Raw genomic sequence first — 18,865 nt, 5'->3', positions numbered from 1 at the left:
TAAAGACTCTCGACGGGACTAATATAGAATGCTCCGGTCGCAAAATGTTTCCCCCGATGATGGATGGAGTTGAAACGGCATACGAGGGATGGCCAAGCAGACGAAGCTCACATAACCCAGCTTTGATTGGACTATGGACCCGTGTACAACGGGCAGCCAAATAAGAGCCATGCGAAGACCAACAAAGTTTCCTGTCCAGTGTGAGCCCTAAAAACTTCATTGTCTCCACGAATGGGAGAACAACGCGACCGAGACGTAAGGATGGTGAAAGGAATGCTTTATACCACCAAAAGTTGATGCAAACCGTCTTCTCTTCAGAGAACCGGAAGCCATTAGCCACACTCCATGAGTATAGGCCGTCAAGACAATGCTGAAGGCAGCGCTCCAGGAGGCATGTTCTCTGGGCACTGCAGTAGATCGCGAAATCATCGACAAAAAGAGAGCTGGAGACATTAGGTGGAATGCAATCCATAGTTGGATTGATCGCTATGGCAAAAAGGGCTACACTCAAAACGGAGCCCTGAGGCACTCCGTTCTCCTGGAGGAAGACGTCGGACAATACGGAACCCACATGTACCCTAAACATTCGATCTGTTAAAAATGAATCAATAAAAAGGGGCAGGCAACCACATAGGCCCCACCTGCGCATAGTACCGAGGATACCTCATCTCCAACAGGTATCGTAAGCCTTCTCCAAATCGAAGAACACAGCTACCATTTGGCGCTTTCGCAAAAAGTTGTTCATAATGCATGTCGACAAGGTCACAAGGTGGTCAACAGCAGAACGGCGTTGACGAAAGCCGCATTGAACAGTGGTAAGTAGCCGTCAAGATTCAAGAATCCAAACCAACCGAGTGTTAACCATGCGCTCCATCACCTTACAGACACAGCTTGTAAGAGAAATGGGGTGGTAACTAGAAGGAAGGTGTCTATCCTTCCCAGGTTTGGGTATGGGAACAATGACGGCCTCACACCAACGCATGGGGACCTGACCTTCGGTCCAGACGCGATTATAGGTACGAAGAAGAAAGCATTTGCCTGCCGGTGAAAGGTGTGTCAGCATCTAAATGTGACTGGCATCTAGCCCTGGAACAGAGGACCAGGACAGTGCAAGTTCACGGTCGAGTTCCCGCATGGTAAAGGGGGCATTATAATCTTCCAGCTTCAGCGAGAGGAAGGAAGGTCGTCAAGCCTCTTCTGCCTCTTTTCTGGGAAGGAAGGCAAGGTGGTAATGGGCGGAGCTTCAAACCTCCACGAAAAAGTGGCCAAAGGCATTGGAGACATCCACAGGGTCCACAAGTACCTCATTACCTGAAGTCAGGCCAGATATCGTGGAGTGGGCCTTAATGCCCGACAGCCGGCGCAGGCCACCCCAGACGACAGAAGAGGGAGAAAAACTGTTATAGGAGCTTGTGAAAGAGGCCCAAGAAGTTTTTTTGCTGTCTTTGATGACTCGACGACATTGCGCTCGGAGTCGTTTGTAATTAATACAATCCGCCAGGATAGGATGGCAGCGAAAGGTGCGTAAAGCACGTCGTCGAGCTCGAATAGTGTCTCTGCAAGCCTCATTCCAGCATGGGACTGAAATGCGACGTGAAGAAGAGGTAGTACGAGGAATGGTATTTGACCTGACTGTCACAGCTGAGAAAATCTTGATCCGGAATGGTCACCAGGGAGGAGTAAAGTCCCCAGTCAGCTTAAAGTCCCAAGTCAGCTTTCGGTATGTTCCAGCTTGAGGGACGTGGGGATAGGGTGTGGTGCAGGAGACTAACAACAAAGGGGAAATGGTCGCTCGAATAGGTGTCAGAAATGACATACCATTCGAACCGACAGGCGAGAGTGGTAGAACAGATCGATAGTTTCAAGCGGGAGTAGGTATGAGTAGAGTCCGAGAGGAAAGTCAGGGCGCCAGTATTGAGGCAGACAAGATTGAGATGGTTGAAAACATCCACCGGGTGGGGGGGGGGGGGGGGATGGGCCTCTCTGACAGGATGCAGGAGAACCCCAAAGGGGATGATGGGAATTGAAGTCACCAAACAATAAAAACGGCGGCGGAATCTCACAATCAGCCCGACTAACTGCGGATGACGATGGAGCGTAGACAGTACAAACAGAAAAAGTAAAGGCAGAAAGAGTAATATGGACAGCTATTGGTTGGAGTGGTGTGGTCAATGGGACGGGATGGTAACAGACATTGTCCCGAATGAGCAACATGACCCCACCATGAGCTGGAATACCGTCCAAAGGGGTTAGGTCAGATTGCTCGGAGGTATAGTGGGTAAAAACAATACGGTCAGTTGGGCGTAACTTCGTTTCCTGGAGACCAATGACGAGCAGACAGTGCAGGCGGAGGAGCAGATGTAATTCCTCCCGATTACATCGAATACCTCTTATGTTCCAATGTAACAGAGCCATCGCGAATCAGAGAAAGGGGGAACGAAACGGGTGAAGACCTGGTCACCTCGGCGGCCACGGAGGGCCAGATTTCGAGGGAACATCGCTACAACCGCCGGGCGTTGGATCCTGTTCCAACTAGTTGTCGCCAGCTGTGGCCACATTCCTGGGTTGTGCAGGAGGGACAGCATCTTCCGCCGACGACAGGCCAGCTGAGCGCATGGCACTAGAGCGTCCCGGCAAAACTGAGGACAGGCGGGAGCACGACTGTCGGATGGAGCGTCAGACGAAATGCGCCGGGGGGAGAGGGGGATAAAGACATCTTCTTTGAGGCCTTCTTGGAAGACCAATGAGTAATAGGGATGGTGGGTTGTGGGGGCTGGACCCTCGTGCTCGGGGTCCTTTTTTGAACGCTGGACCTCGGAAGCCGGGGTCCGTAACGTTTCCCCGATGGACACCTGAGAAGAGGATCACTTCTCAGGCAACGGAGGAGGAGGAGGAGGAGGAGGAGGAGAAGGAAGGGTGGCCCCTGGGGCAGAGGGGGCAGTGGTCGTGAGAGAGGAGGATTTTGAAGGGAGGGATTTGGGAGGCAGAGGCATAGACCCCGAATGGGGTGAGGAGGTGGAGGGGGGACAGGATGGGGGTGAGGATACTGTGGAAGGAGTGGACACGACCGAAGCAAACGACGTTGTCAACATCACAGGATGGAGGCAGTCATATTTCTTCCTGGCCTCAGAATAAGACAGATCGTCCAAGGTTTTCAATTCTTGTATCTTCTTCTCCTTCTGATACGAGGGGCAGTCGAAAGATCTAGGCGAGTGGAGGCCAGGACAATTGGCGCACCGAGGTGATGGGGCACATGTATGTCCCTCACGAAGGGGACGTCCACAATCGCCACAAAGCGGCTCAGGTTCACACCACGACGACATGTGCCCGAAGCGCAAACATCAAAAGCATCGCATAGGAGGTGGGACGTAAAGTTACACGTCGCACCGGTAGCACATCACCTTTACCTTCTCAGGGAGAATATCCCCCTAGAAGGTGAGGATAAATGGTCCCAGTGTCGACGTGACGATCTTTGGGGCCGCGCTGGACTCGCCGGACTAAATGCACGCCATGGTGCTCCAGGTTGGCCCCGAGCTCCTCATCAGATTGCAGCAAGAGGAACCAATGGAAAATAATCCCCTGCGTCCTATTGAGCGCCAGATGTGGGACAATGGACACTCGGACATCCCCTAGTCAGTCGCATGCCTGGAGCACCGCTGACTGTATAGCGTAGGTGGTCTTTATGATAATGGACACCAAACGCATTTTACTGTTGTTGTTGTTGTTGTGGTCTTCAGTCCTGAGACTGGTTTGGTGCAGCTCTCCATGCTACTCTATCCTCTGCAAGCTTCTTCATCTCCCAGTACCTACTGCACCCTAAGTCCTTCTGAAGCTGCTTGGTGTATTCATCTCTTCGTCTCCCTCTACAATCTTTACCCTCTATGCTGCCCTCCAATACTAATTTGGTGATCCCTTGATGCCTCAGAACATGTCCAACCAAACGATCCCTTCTTCTAGTCAAGTTGTGCCACAAACTTCTCTTCTTCCCAATCCTATTCAACACCTCCTCATTAGTTATGTGATCTACCCATCTAATCTTCAGCATTCTTCTGTAACACCATATTTCGAAAGCTTCTATTCTCTTCTTATCTAAACTATTTATCGTCCATGTTTCACTTCCATACATGGCTACACTCCATACAAATACTTTCAGAAATGGCTTCCTGACATTTAAATCTATACTCAATGTTAACAAATTTTTCTTCTTCGGATACGCCTTCCTTGCCATTGCCAGTCTTCATTTTATATCCTCCCTACTTTGACTATCATCAGTTATTTTGCTCTCCAAATAGCAAAACTCCTTTACTACTTTAAGTGTCTCATTTCCTAATCTAATTCCCTCAGCATCACCCGACTTAATTCAACTACATTCCATTATACTCGTTTTGCTTTTGTTGATTTTCATCTTATATCCTCCCTTCTAGACACTATCCATTCCGTTCAACTGCTCTTCCAAGTCCTTTGCTTGAATAACATTGGTGACTAGATTTGTCCCTTCTGAGGTGCTCGTTCACAAACTTTGCCCTTTGCCAAAGTCACACATGTCAGAGTTTTTCCACGTTTACAGCCCCTATTGTTAATTGAACAATTCCAGAATCATCAAATGGCTCTGAGCACTATGCGACTTAACTTCCGAGGTCATCAGTCGCCTAGAACTTAGAACTAATTAAACCTAACCAACCTAAGGACATCACACACATCCATGCCCGAGGCAGGATTCGAACCTGCGACCGTAGCGGTTGCTCGGCTCCAGGCTGTACCGCCTAGAGCCGCACGGCCACTCCGGAATTATCACTACTCAACTTACACATTCTGCTTACCACAGCATGTTCCCACAAAGTCACCAGGGAGCATACAACCTCATGGTGGGCAGTGGTCATTAAGTTCTGGTCCATCAGTGTGTGTATCGTGAAGCTGATGTAAAAGTACTTAACACCTAAACAGTTATTTACAAGACTTAGAGGATGCTAATGTTTTGGCTCATCAGTGGATTTTCATCCATAGGTCAAAAACCTCGACGATCTGGACAATGTGCTACAGACATCCTCAAAATACTATTAAAATGTCTTAGGGTATGTATTCTCTGAGAGGGCTTTGCAATTTACCCTTCACAGGCTTCTTACACAATATTTTATCACACCCAACATACTGTTTTACGAGGGCATGCTGAAAAGGAATGCTTTCAAACTTTTTATGTGAAAACTATTAAAGCTTTTTAAATAAAACAAACGTTACTAACATTCTACATCTTTATTCTTCATGTCTACACATCTGCAGCCCTCTGCTACAATAGAGCTCCAAACTGTAGTGTGTCACATGGAGGCGTGTAACATAACTACGTCCATAGATGAGAAACAGGGCACCGTAATTGAGATCCAAATTTGAAGAATTTGTCCAAACATGAAACATCCTCCTCCTTCAGCATGACAATTCCACACCACACGAGCTCTGTGACATCTGCAACAATCTGACGCCTTCGGTTCACTGTCATCTATCATCCTCCATGCAATCACAACATGGTCCCATCCCATTTTCATCTGTTTCCAAAACTTAAGAACACCTTTGAGGATTTCATTTTTATAGTGATGAAACACTGCAAGCAAAGGCAAGGTTGTGGGTCCATCAATGAAGTCAAACATTCTACTGTGACAGTAACAACAAACAGTCTCTCGTTGGGAGAAATCTGTTTGTCACTAGGGTGACTATTTTGAGAAATAAGTATACAGACATGAAGAATAAAGGTCTATAATATTTATAAATTCGTTTTATTTAAAAAGCTTTAAGAGGTTTCACACAAAAAATTTGGAAGAATTATTTTTCAACACACCCTTGTAATAAGTGAGAGATGATATATTATGTGCACTTTATACTTTGTGTGACTAACTAATTGTACGATCTGTTGCTATAGTATCTTTGCAAGTTCAATGTGAAAACTTCACATTTCTAACTCTTGTTCTAGTTTAGATATGGCAAGATCGTCTGTGTGTCCAGCTTACTGAAAATGGAGGTTTTTCTTGCTTCTTTACACAGCTCCTTGTCCCTTGCCAGGCATTTATACAATTGCGACATAGTCACTGATCCCATTCACTACATAAACAGTCCCAAATAAGTCTGGACTATTCATAACCAAAAAATTAAATTACTTTCTGCCATGGGCTGTTTCTTAACTGTTTGTCTTATTTTGCTTTTGGAGAAAGTTGTTGATCAATTTTGAAGAGTCTTGTCTCTTTTGTAACTTTTACAACTTTAATTTTCCCAGGCTGATGTTGGATGGTTGAAATCTCCACCAAATATCCCACAGTGATGGAGTATATGTAAAAATGAACTGGGCTTTTCTTGTTCATAATTGATGTTCCAACTTAAATGCTATGTCCCCCTTCATCTCCTTATATCCTTTGATATCATAGTCTCACATTGTTAAACATATTTCAACCAGTGTTACAAATTTCCATCCTTTGAAGTTTCAGACCCCCCCCCCCCCCCCCAAAAAAAAAATACCATGGACCTTGCCGTTGGTAGAGAGGCTTGCGTGCCTCAACGATACAGATAGCCGTATACCACAACGGAGGGGTATCTGTTGAGAGGGCAGACAAACATGTGGTTCCTGAAGAGGGGCAGCAACCTTTCCAGTAGTTACAGGGGCAACAGTCTGGACGAATGACTGATCTGGTCTTTTAACACTAACCAAAACGGCCTTGCTGTTCTGGTACTGCTAACGGCTGAAAGCAAGTGGAAACTACAGCCTTAATTGTTCCCGAGGGCATTCAGCTTGACTGTATGATTAAATGATGATGGCATCCTCTTGGGTAAAATATTCCAGAGGCAAAATAGTCCCCCATTCCGATCTCCAGGCGGGGACTACTCAAGAGTACAGAATTACAATGTCATCAGTGAACCTCAAAGTTTTTATTTCTTCTCCATGAATTTTAATACCTACTCCGAACTTTTCTTTTGTTTCTTTTATTGCTTGGTCAATATACAGATTGAATAACATCGGGGATAGGCTACAACCCTGTCTCACTCCCTTCCCAACCACTGCTTCCCTTTCATGTCCCTCGACTCTTATAACTGCCATCTGCTTTCTGTACAAATTGTAAACAGCCTTTCACTCCCTGTATTTTACCCCTGCCACCTTCAGAATTTGAAAGAGAGTATTACAGTCAACATTGTCAAAAGCTCTAAGTCTACAAATGCTAGAAACGTAGGTTTGCACTTCCTTAATCTTTCTTCTAAGATAAGTCGTAGGGTCAGTATTGCCTCACATGTTTCAACATTTCTATGGAATCCAAACTGATCTTCCCTGAGGTCGGCTTCTACCAGCTTTCCCATTCGTATGTAAAGAATTCGCGTTAGTATTTTGCAGCTGTGACTTATTAAACTGATAGTTCGGTAATTTTCATATCTGTCAACACCTGCTTTCTTTGGGATTGGAATTATTGTATTCTTCTTGAAGTCTGAGGGTATTTCGCCTGTCTCATACATTTTGCTCACCAGATGGTAGACTTTTGTCAGGACTGGCTCTCCCAAGGTTATCAGTAGTTCTAATGTAATGTTGTCTACTCCAGGGGCCTTGTTTCGACTTAGGTCTTTCAGTGCTGTGTCAAACTCTTCACGCACTATCATATCTCCCATTTCATCTTCATCTACCTCCTCTTCCATTTCCATAATATTGTCCTCAAGAACATCGCCCCTGTATAGACAAACAGCATAGTGAACGCATAATTGTCGCCAAGATAGATACGAAGCCTACTACAGTAGTTCAAGTTCATATGCCAACTACCTCTGCAGATGATGAAGAAATTGATGAACTGTATGATGACATAAAAGAAATTATTAAGGTAGTGAAGGGAGATGAAAATTTAATACTCATGGGTGACTGGAATTCAACAGTAGGAAAAGGAAGAGAAGGAAACGTAGTAGGAGAATATGGATTAGGGCTAAGAAATGAAAGAAGCCGCCTGGTATAGTTTTGCACAGAGCATAACTTAATCATAGCTAACACTTGGTTCAAGAATCATGAAAGAAGGTTGTATACGTGAAAGAAGCCTGGAGATACTGGAAAGTATCAGATAGATTGGGTAAGACAGATATTTAGGAACCAGGTCTTAAATTGTAAGACATTTCCAGGAGCAGATGTGGACTCTGACCACAATCTATCGGTTATGAACTGTGGAGTAAAACTGAAGAAACTGCAAAAAGGTGGGAATTTAAGGAGATGGGACCTGGATAAACTGGCTAAACCAGAGGTTGTACCGAGCTTCAGGGAGACCATAAGGGAACAATTCAGAGGAATGTGGTAAAGAAATACAGCACAAGAAGAATGGGTAGCTTTGAGGGATGAAGTAGTGAACACAGCAGAGGATCAAGTAGGTAAAAAGACGAAGGCTAGTAGAAATCCTTGGGTAACAGAAGATCCTGAATGTAACTGATGAAAGGGGAAAATATAAAAATGCAGTAAATGAAGAAGGCAAAAAGGAATACGAACATCTCAAAAATGAGATCGACAGGAAGAGCAAAATGGCTAAGAAGGGATGGCTACAGGACAAATGTAAGGATATATAGGCTTTTCTCAGTAGTGGTCAGATAGATACTGCCTACAGGTAAATTAAAGAGACCTTTGGAGAAAAGAGAACCACTTGCATGAATATCAAGAGCTCAGATGGAAACCCAGTTCTAAGCAAAGAAGGGTAAGCAGAAGGGTGGAAGGAGTATATAGAGGGTCTATTCAGGGGCGATGTTCTTGAGGACAATATTATGGAAATGGAGGAGGAGGTAGATGAAGATGATACGGGAGATACAACACTGTGTGAAGATTTTGGCAGAGCACTGAAAGACCTAAGTCAAAACAAGGCCCCTGGAGTAGACAACATTACATTAGAACTACTGATAGCCTTGGGAGAGCCAGTCCTGACAAAACTCTACCACCTGGTGAGCAAAATGTATGAGACAGGCGAAATACCCTCAGACTTCAAGAAGAATACAACAATTCCAATCCCAAAGAAAGCAGGTGTTGACAGATATGAAAAATACCGAACTATCAGTTTAATAAGTCACAGCTGCAAAATACTAACGCGAATTCTTTACAGACGAATGGAAAAACTGGTAGAAGCCAACCTCGGGGAAGACACGTTTGAATTCTGGAGAAATGTAGGAACATGTGAGGCAATACTGACCCTACAACTTACCTTAGAAGATAGGTTATGGAAAGGCAAATCTATATTTATAGCATTTGTGGACTTAGAGAAAGCTTTTGACACTATTGACTAGACTATTCTCTTTCAAATTTTGAAGGTGGCAGGGGTCAAATGCAGGGAACGAAAGGCTATTTACAATTTGTACAGAAACCAGATGGTAGTTATAAGAGTCAAGGAGCATGGAAGGGAAGCAATTGTTGGGAAGGGAGTGAGACATGGTTGCAGCCTATCCCCAATGTTATTCAATCTGTCTATTGAGCAAGCAGTAAAGGAAACAAAAGAAAAATTTGGAGTAGAAATTAAAATCCACAGAGAAAAAATTAAAACTTTGACATTTGCTAACTGAGAATGGCAAGGATAGCGTTTCTGAAGAAGAGAGATTTGTTAACATCAAGTATAGTCAGGAAGTCTTTTCTGAAAGTATTTATATGGAGTGTAGGCACGTATGGAAGTGAAACATGGATGATAAAGAGTTTAGACAAGAAGAGAACAGAGGCTTTCAAAATGAGGCGCCACAGAAGAATGCTAAAGATTAGATGGATAGATGATGTAACTAATGAGGAGATACGGAATAGAATTGGGGAGAAGAGAAATTTGTGGCACAACTTGAGTAGAAGAAGAGATCAGTTGGTAGGACATGTTCTGAGGCATCAAGGGATCACAAACTTAGTATTGGAGGGCAGTGGGGAGGGTAAGAATCATAGAGAGAGACCAAGAGATCAATACATTAAGCAGATTCAGAAGGATGTAGGTTGCAGCAGGTACTTCGACATGAAGCAGCTTGCGCAGGATAGGGTACCATGAAGACCTGCATCAAACCAGTCTCTGTACTGAAGACCACAACAACAACACACATAGTATGTTGATCACGCTAATAGGCCGACAACTGCCGAGATATATCGGATTCTTGCCTGGCTTAAGGACTGGGACAACTATGCTATCTCGCCATTGCGAGGGGAAGACACCTGAGGGCCAAATGTGGTTTAAGACCCTCAGGAGTTGTGTCTTTGGGGGACATTCATGTGTTGGATGATCTGATCATGAATTTAATCATGGCATATGGCTGTGTCCTGGGACAGGGCAAATGTCTGAAGTAATTCCCTGTTAATGAAGGGTTCATTATATGATTCAGCTTGATGGGCAGCGAAATGTATGGGGATGTTTTCAACTTTTTGCATCTGCAGTAGAAAAGTAGCTGGACAGGAAGAGGATGCTGCTAATGTCCCGAAGTGGTTCGCAAGGTGTTCTGCAAGAACTGATGAGTCGATACAAAGACCACCCTGTAGGACAAGACCCAGAACAACTGTTCAACATTGGTGGCCCATAACAGAAATGAATAGGTATACTTTCCCAGGGAGAAGAGAGAGCACTCCAAGCATTTCTTCTTAATGCATCTGATTACATAGGAAGACTAAGCATGAAGTTGATTACAAGTGATAAGGTTGGTTTGGGAAGGATGTCATTTCAATCGCTGCAGGGCGCATCAGTGATCCTGAATAGCTATCGCAATTTTTTGGGTCTGTCATGGAAAGTGCCCAACACAGTAGCCTATTTGTCTGGTGGCAGCAAGGTCACTGTCACAAAGGTTATCTTGTAGTGAGCAATGTAGTAAGGCCACACAATTGGGGGAAGAGATCATTAGACCTATACCTGAAAAGGTGGCACGAGCAGCCCTGAAGTGATCAGGAGAACCATCACTGAATAGGTGCAGATCATGATCTGTAACAAGCTGATCAATTTAGAAGGTCACTACTAGCCAAAATGGTGCTCCCCATAAGGGGTGGTACAGGTTGAAGTCCGCCAGTAGGAAGCAGGAGTTGTTGGATTAATGTGGTCAATTCAACATAAGGAAGTGGCCTACCTGGAGATTGGTAAACACTGAAAATGGTAACCACTGAGGTTGTTTGCACTCACGCCACTATTGCCTCCAACAAGGTGTGAAGTGGAATCCATTCACTGATGACATCTATATCCCTCCCAAGACCAGCAAGATTCTGACAGAATGCACAATATCCACAGAGCATTGGAGAATGGTCATCAGTGAGGTGCATTTCTTCGAGAGCAATGCACACTGTAGAAGAAGAAGAAATAAGGTGTTGTAGTGAAAGTAGGTGACAGTAGTACCCATTACAATACCACTAAATGATCACGTCACTGGACGCCAGGTGGACCTGTCATGCACCATGATCATTGCCTGTCACCAGTGGGGATGGAACAACGTCCACAAACATTGACTCACAATCCTACTGCACAGAGGGATCTGGCATCTATGGGGCACTAACATTCGATCTTTGACAGTAACATCCGACAGCTGGCAACACAAACCAAAACACAGTATCAAAACAAGTGTTCAGTTCCTAGTGATGTGAAGTGTGGAAAACAAAACCCAAAATGGCAATTATAAGAAGAAGAACAGCGCCACAAACAGAGGTAAAACACAAAACGTACAAAATCACCCACGGAACCTGTAAGTAGAATTTAAAATATTACTACCCCATAGGAAAACCAGCCACCAGAACTGTTTATAACCTATGTATATACTGCTCCAATATGTAAACCAAATAGTAAAAATACATACATATTCCAGGCCACTGAAGATGCCTTGCAGAGAATAAAGGCGAAACACATTTGGCACAAAAATTGTGTTTCAGTTGCAGTTAGATGACCAACAAGTAAAGACTAACAATATACCATACTATCACACACAACTGAGGAAGACAGGACTACGAAAGTTGAAGATGTCCTATATTTAGCTTGACCTTATCCTCAACCTACTTACTTCCTGTGGTTGGCCTGTTGGTTTCATTTTATTGCTGGTGTCAAATATTGTCATGTCATTTTTAGTTTTTTTCACATGCGTATGTAGTGATGTTATGGATGCCTTATGTTGGAAATAGGGGTGGCTGCCACCTTGATGACATGGAAATACGGAAGCGTCCGATCCCACCCGTCCGCTTTGACCCATGACGTCACAAATATGACAGAAACGACCATCAACAACAATTCCAATATGGCGGATATAAAATCGTTGCATAAAGCCGAAAATACATCGAAAAAAACACACACACACACACACACACACACACACACACACATTTCACAAAAAGCCTAATGGCTCTAACGGGACAAGCGTGGGAAATTGAAAGTTTTTGGGTGGGAGGAAACTAAATCTAAACAAATTAACCACCCACCCCCATACAAAACCACGCAAAACAACGAAAAAAATTGACATCACAAAACTCACCAAATACCACAAAACAATATTATCTGGAAACGGACACTTCCCTTGACCTACATAGATCTACAGCAGCTCCCGATCCCATCTACCAATACAAAAATGAAAATGCACCGCCAAACATTACGAACAAAGACTTCCCTTGACCTACACAGATCTACAGCAGCTCCTGATCCCATAAATTGGGATCGAACACTTCCCTTGACCTATATAGCTCAACAGCAGCTCTCGATCCCATAAATTGGGATCGAACACTTCCCTGGACCTATATAGCTCAACAGCAGCTCCCAATCCCATCTCCCAATATAAAAATCAAAATGCACCGCCAAACATTACGAACAAAGACTTCTCTTGACCTACACAGATCTACAGCATCTCCTGATCCCATAAATTGGGATCGAACACTTCCCTTGACCTATATAGCTCAACAGCAGCTCCCGATCCCATCTCCCAATATAAAAATCAAAATGCACCGCCAAACATTACAAACAAAGACTTCCCTTGACCTACACAGATCTACAGCAGCTCCCAATCCCATAAATTAGGATCGACCACCACCCTTGACCTATGTAACTCAAAAACATCTTCCAATACCAATACCAACCTTCACAGCCACAAATTTCAATGAAACACTTCCCTATACCCCAATACACAACACATACACCATAAACAAAAAAATGAGAACCCACAAACTAGATTGGGCACCACAATCTCTCTCTCTCTCTCTCTCTCTCTCTCTCTCTCTCTCACACACACACACACACACACACACACACACACACACACACACACACACACACACACTCGTGCAAACACGCACACCAATGAAAAAATACTAAACCAAAAGAAAAACCCAACCACCCACACCTCACCCCCCGGCCCAACCCCTCTTCCTGACCCCAAAATAAGAAACACAAACAAAAACCAAATGCAACATAAAAAAATCTCAATCATACACTACAACTCAACAAAATAGATCCTCCACAACTAAAACAAAAAACAAACACACTTCCACTCCCCCCACCTTAACAAAAACTATACAATAACATAAACCACCCACCCCGAGCCACAGCCCCCCACCCACCTACCCAGACCACCCTAACTAACAACTTTCGGCCTATACATTTTACCCACAGCCCTTAAGAAAACCCGAACAATACAATAGCCCTCTGGGACGCTCTTCCGCCAACAGCGTTCATCTAAATGAGACTGAAGGTTGGAAGAGCGTCTCTTCCCCCTCCCAAGAACTGACTTAACCGTCCCCCACATCCCCTCTATTGTATTAGTACAAGCCCCTGTCCCATAATTCTTAAACTCTAAACTATGGTTCACTACTAAATGATTAAATCCCCTCTCACCCAACTCCATATAAGAAGAAAAAGCATCAGAAACTATAGTGGACCCCGGCTCTATACATTCTTCAATTAACCCCACTAATTCAGCCTTGGACCTCCCTTCCACAACCCTAAAAACACATTCGGAACCCCCAACCCCCGGAACAACAGCCCCCCACACCCAAAGACCAGCCACAGACTTCCCCCTACCGTACTACCTCTTTTCAAACTGTGACTCGTCCACCTCCACAACCACCCCATGCCGCCCCCCCCCCCCCACTTACCCCTGTACTTAATAAATTCCGAACACACTTCACAACAAAAGGAATACCAATCTAAAACGCTCCTCCCACTCACACCAGTCTCATGCGTGCGAAGACTCTGTGGGGATCTATAACAAAAATAATATGTAACAAGCACAATCTCGCGCATGCCCAACCTAGACTTCTCGAACCAGGTACCACGCCGTATGGAACGCCATATGTCATCTTTGCGACAGCACCACATATAACCGCCCGTGGTCCGAGAGGACGGAACTTTAACCAATTTCATTGGTTCTCAGCACACACCGCACTTCACCACCTCGGCAATTGAGCCAAAAAGCTGTAGGAACTTAATCAGCTCTAAAGCTGTGTCCCCCAACATAGCCCTCAACCGAGAACTATTGATTTTGTCTTTCATATCCATTCCTGAACAAAAAAACCACAACCGATTAAACTTAATAACACAACCACCAGATGTACAGCAATCATCACTACATTAACCTTCACACAAAACCGTTAACTCACTGATACAAATTCCGCTTCAAAAATACGCAAGCAGCACTCGCCACAGAGCAACATCAAACTGAGCCCAATATACCAAACAAATGACAACCCTGAACATACCACCAGAGGGCACAACAAACCACAACACGACGACATCTACAAACACATCACACTCACAAACCAAACTCCGCACCATCACGACGTCACACACCACAACACCCTTATGTCATGGGTCAAAGCCGACGTGTGAGGTTGTACGCTTCAGTCGACACAATGACATCATCGGTCAAAGCAAACAGGTGGAATCGAACGCTTCCATAATGCCTGGAATTCTACCACAATTGACTGACAAGGGACCACAAATAAATACACAGAACGGGATTACCAAAGTGTCCGATTCCACCTGCCTGCTTTCACCCATGACGTCGTCAATATGGTGGAAATGGCTATTCTAAGCGTCTCCAAAAAGGCGCATATGATGTCACTACATACATGCGGCAAAAAAAACACAAAAATATGCAAAAGAAAAGAAAATAATTACAAAATCTGCAAGAATCAGATACTTCCCTTGACCTATATAGGTCAACCATAACTATTGATATGAAAAAACTAACATCTACAACTACGAAAAACAAAACCAAAACCACAACACTGCAAAAATTCATGAGACAAACATCCCTATGTAAATTAAAACACGTTCAATACACAATAAATACACAACAAGATGACATCTACAAACACAACCAACTCATACACTCCACATCGTAATGACATCACACACAACAACACCCTTACGCCATGGTCAAAGCAGACGGGTGGAATCGGTCGCTTCTGTTGGCCCCAATGAATGGCAACATCAAACACAACGCATACATCAACCTCAGGAGGAAAGGAAGGTTAGTGTTTAACATCATGTTGATGGATCTCTGATTGGGAAAGGAAGCTGAATGTGTCCCTTCAACAGGAAGCATACCAGCACTTGCCTTAAAATACCCACGGAAATCCTGGTTAACCAGCATACAGCATTACTTCTGAATGTTCAAGTATATGTAAACTTGAAAAATTTGTGTGGCCTTGTTTAAGTAGCCGCAGAAAAGCTAAATAACGGTAGCCGGAGGTGAATATGAAGTCTATCATTACTGAACACAATTCCACTCTTAGCTGCTGTTCCATCTTGCTACATAAATTTTACTGAGATATACACAAGATTGAGTCTGCTAGTAAGAATTATGTTGTGCTCTCCCTACCACCCTTCATTTTTCATAGTTGGAGCCCAACATATGCCAAAAATACCCATTGGAGATTTGTTTATTATGTAATGCAATGTATCTCTAACGGCCTTGCAGTTTTATTTTTACCACAAGGAATTTGGCTGAAGTTTACAATGGACCACCCACGAGCAGATGCTGGCAACGCCAATGCATGTATGATTAAGAGTGAATGTGTTATTACTTCTGATAGTAAAAATTGATCTCTTATCTTCAAAAATCCACCTCTCTAGTCCCATGATTAAAAAAATAAGTAAAATATAAACAGTGATTCTAAAATTCAGTTGTTCTGCCACCTTCAATTTCCATAGTTTTGCCAGAAGTTTATTAAACATGACATCAGGCTACTGCAGAGATAAGGGATAAATTGAAGCCTTTGATAATGCTTTGGCAACTCACAAAGCATAATGCAACAGACCAGCATATCACCTCAACTAACATTTTGCATACACATTCGTCGCCTTCGCCAAATCACAACCACGATGTCACTTATGAACCTTACCTGCACCAGGGACAATGGAACAGATCAGTCTGTCACCACAATCTACATCCCAAAAAGAAATATGGATGCAAAATATTACTATCAGTGATCTATTTATACACATCACACACCCCAATACCATTATGACATACAATGAAGCTAACACCAGATATCTGTGGGTTTAGTTGGTCTCAGATCAGTCTGTTATCACAAGTTCTATTTCGCATTCACAGATGTTTGCTCCACTGTTATCTTCCAATATAAACTTGTGCTGGAGTTACACTACATAATGGTCCATCACCACTACCTAAAATTCAGGGAGATCGGAGAGTTATCAGACACTAGCCCATAAATCACCACCTAGAATCTGCTGGACAGAAAGTCTTCAACTGAGTTATTGTTGTTTCTTCAAAACTGTGAGTAGAATGGGTATTTCACAGACAACCAGAATCACAAAAATTAATAACAGAACATAAAGTCTACAAGAAAAATGGTTAACAACTACGGAATGGGTGAAGCTAATCTCAATTATTGAATAAGCAAAACAAATGAATCAATATACACAACTTAACCGACAAATCAGTTAATATATTGTAAACAACACTTCACGGAAAATGAACACACCTCTATGTCATGGGTCAAAGCCGACGCATGAGATCGGATGCTTCTGTCGACCCAAAATAAGAGTAATTACACCAATCAAACCAAAAAAACAACTAATCCCTTAAAAGCATAAATAACAAAATAAGGTGATTAAATGTATCAAGTTTAAAATGTGTGGCAGCCTGGGACTTACAATCCTGTCTTTCATAGACAATGCAGCATAAATATCACTAATCAAGCAAGCCATGTAACTCAAGTCAAAACCTCAATTTATAAAGGAATGACATCACTCCATACACATAAATTCACTACCATAGTCGCATCATCACAATCAGAATCGGCTCTCAAATTTGGGTGGAACTATCGTTGTTGTATTATTAATGGGTGACACGACCAGCTTATCTTAGGTATATGACACATATTTAAAACTTGGAGGTAGAACTTGCTGACGGTTACTATACTAAACAAAATTAACAACACAACGGCAAAAACATGGGAGTATAGAATACAGATTTTTGGAAACATACCAGCAACCATTTTTTTTTCTTTTTAGCAGCATTCACATATTACAATACTATAATGTGCACTACAAGATTGATCATCAATTTTCACAGCAGCATCTACATTCACATTGACCTCCCTATTATCACGCATTTTTGTTAAAGCAATTCATTGTTACAGCATTAAAAAAAAAATCACAAAAATGAGCCAGTAAAGTAAGTGAACTGAAGACAAAGGAAGGAACTGTGGCAAAATAAAGTGTCATATTAAGAGAAAGCTACATACGCCTACAGCAAACATGCGCATTATGTAAACAGACACCCCATAAAAGAAATTCAGAAACAAGGAAATCATAAATCTGGACTGGCGTGGGAGATCCTCAGTCACATAGAAAAGTCAATTCCAGATTCACAAAGAACTGTTCTACAGTGTTAGCTGTCACCCAGATCATATACGTTACAGGCTCCAGTTCTAAAATACGTCGCATTTCATCAGTATCAACTACACGACTGCAAATATAAACATTTTGATTGCTACAATGACGAGAGCATACAAGAGGGCGAGAACGTGGCTAATTTCGCAAAGTTTTATGTAGGATCTCTTTGCAAAGTAAAACTACTGAATGTGAACTGTACAAGAAAGGTATGGAATAACGCAATACATGTGCATTCAACAAGATTTTCACTTACAAGCGGCGAGAGAATGGCAAGTACACCAACTACTTGTGTACGTATATGGCGAAGTCTTATTTGTTATACTTACTCCGCATATCCACTGTGCCAAGGCAAACGCGAGGTGTCCCGCGGAACTATGATGGGTCTCGAATGATGATCTGCAGAAACCTGGACCTCTTCGTCAGAAGTAAAACTTAGAAAAAAGGGGCGCTTATATTTGAATTTAAGCGGTTTCTCTAAATCTGGTCCTTTGTCTGCAATTCCTAGCTGTGCGCCCTGATCTATATCACCAGTGCCACTTACAGCGTTAAAAACGGCAACTTTCAGTTTATTAAACATTTTTCACTACTGTTAGCTCACTAACGTCAAACACAACACTCAAACCACACAACACTCACCCAAAGACTCTACAGACATAAACATAAGACAACTGAGCAACGCACCAAAGACCTTCAGAACAATAGGACGCCGGCATTGTTAAGTTCATTCGACGAAAATAAATAAAAAACAAATACAAAAAATTCAAAAGTCCTAAACTTGAAAATGCAGCATGAAAAAGAAAGTACCTGTGATATGGACATGTTTACATGCTACACATGCAAGAGCACAAACTCCTTTGTCCTATACGTCCTGTTAAAAAAAAATTAAAAAAAAAGTTTTCAGTTCCTATTATTCATAACCACATCAACTGAACAAAAATACGTCCATAGAATTAAAATCTATAGAATATGATTCTATTATTTAGTTAAGTTAAACTTGCTATGAGGAGAAAAAATCGTATGCCTGAATAATGCACAATCAAAACATT

General features: G+C 42.9%; 1 protein-coding gene across 4 annotated transcripts in view; it reads right to left on the bottom strand.

Moving 5' to 3' along the window:
* LOC126298890 (protein phosphatase 1H) overlaps nucleotides 1-18,516 on the bottom strand; it is a 157,953-nt gene extending 139,437 nt beyond the window's left edge. For 2 of the 4 annotated variants that reach the window (XM_049990424.1, XM_049990425.1), the window contains exon 1: nucleotides 18,146-18,460. In XM_049990424.1, coding sequence (XP_049846381.1) covers nucleotides 18,146-18,396 — 251 coding nt within the window. In that variant the 5' untranslated portion in view covers nucleotides 18,397-18,460. Of the gene's footprint in view, nucleotides 1-18,145 lie in introns of all 4 variants that reach the window. The other 2 variants (XM_049990426.1, XM_049990427.1) reach the window with 2 other exon arrangements.
* Nucleotides 18,517-18,865: the final 349 nt, after the last annotated feature.

This window comes from Schistocerca gregaria, chromosome X (genome assembly GCF_023897955.1).
Source record: "Schistocerca gregaria isolate iqSchGreg1 chromosome X, iqSchGreg1.2, whole genome shotgun sequence".
Classification (NCBI taxonomy): domain Eukaryota; kingdom Metazoa; phylum Arthropoda; class Insecta; order Orthoptera; family Acrididae; genus Schistocerca; species Schistocerca gregaria.
This window is presented reverse-complemented; position numbering and strand designations above follow the sequence as displayed.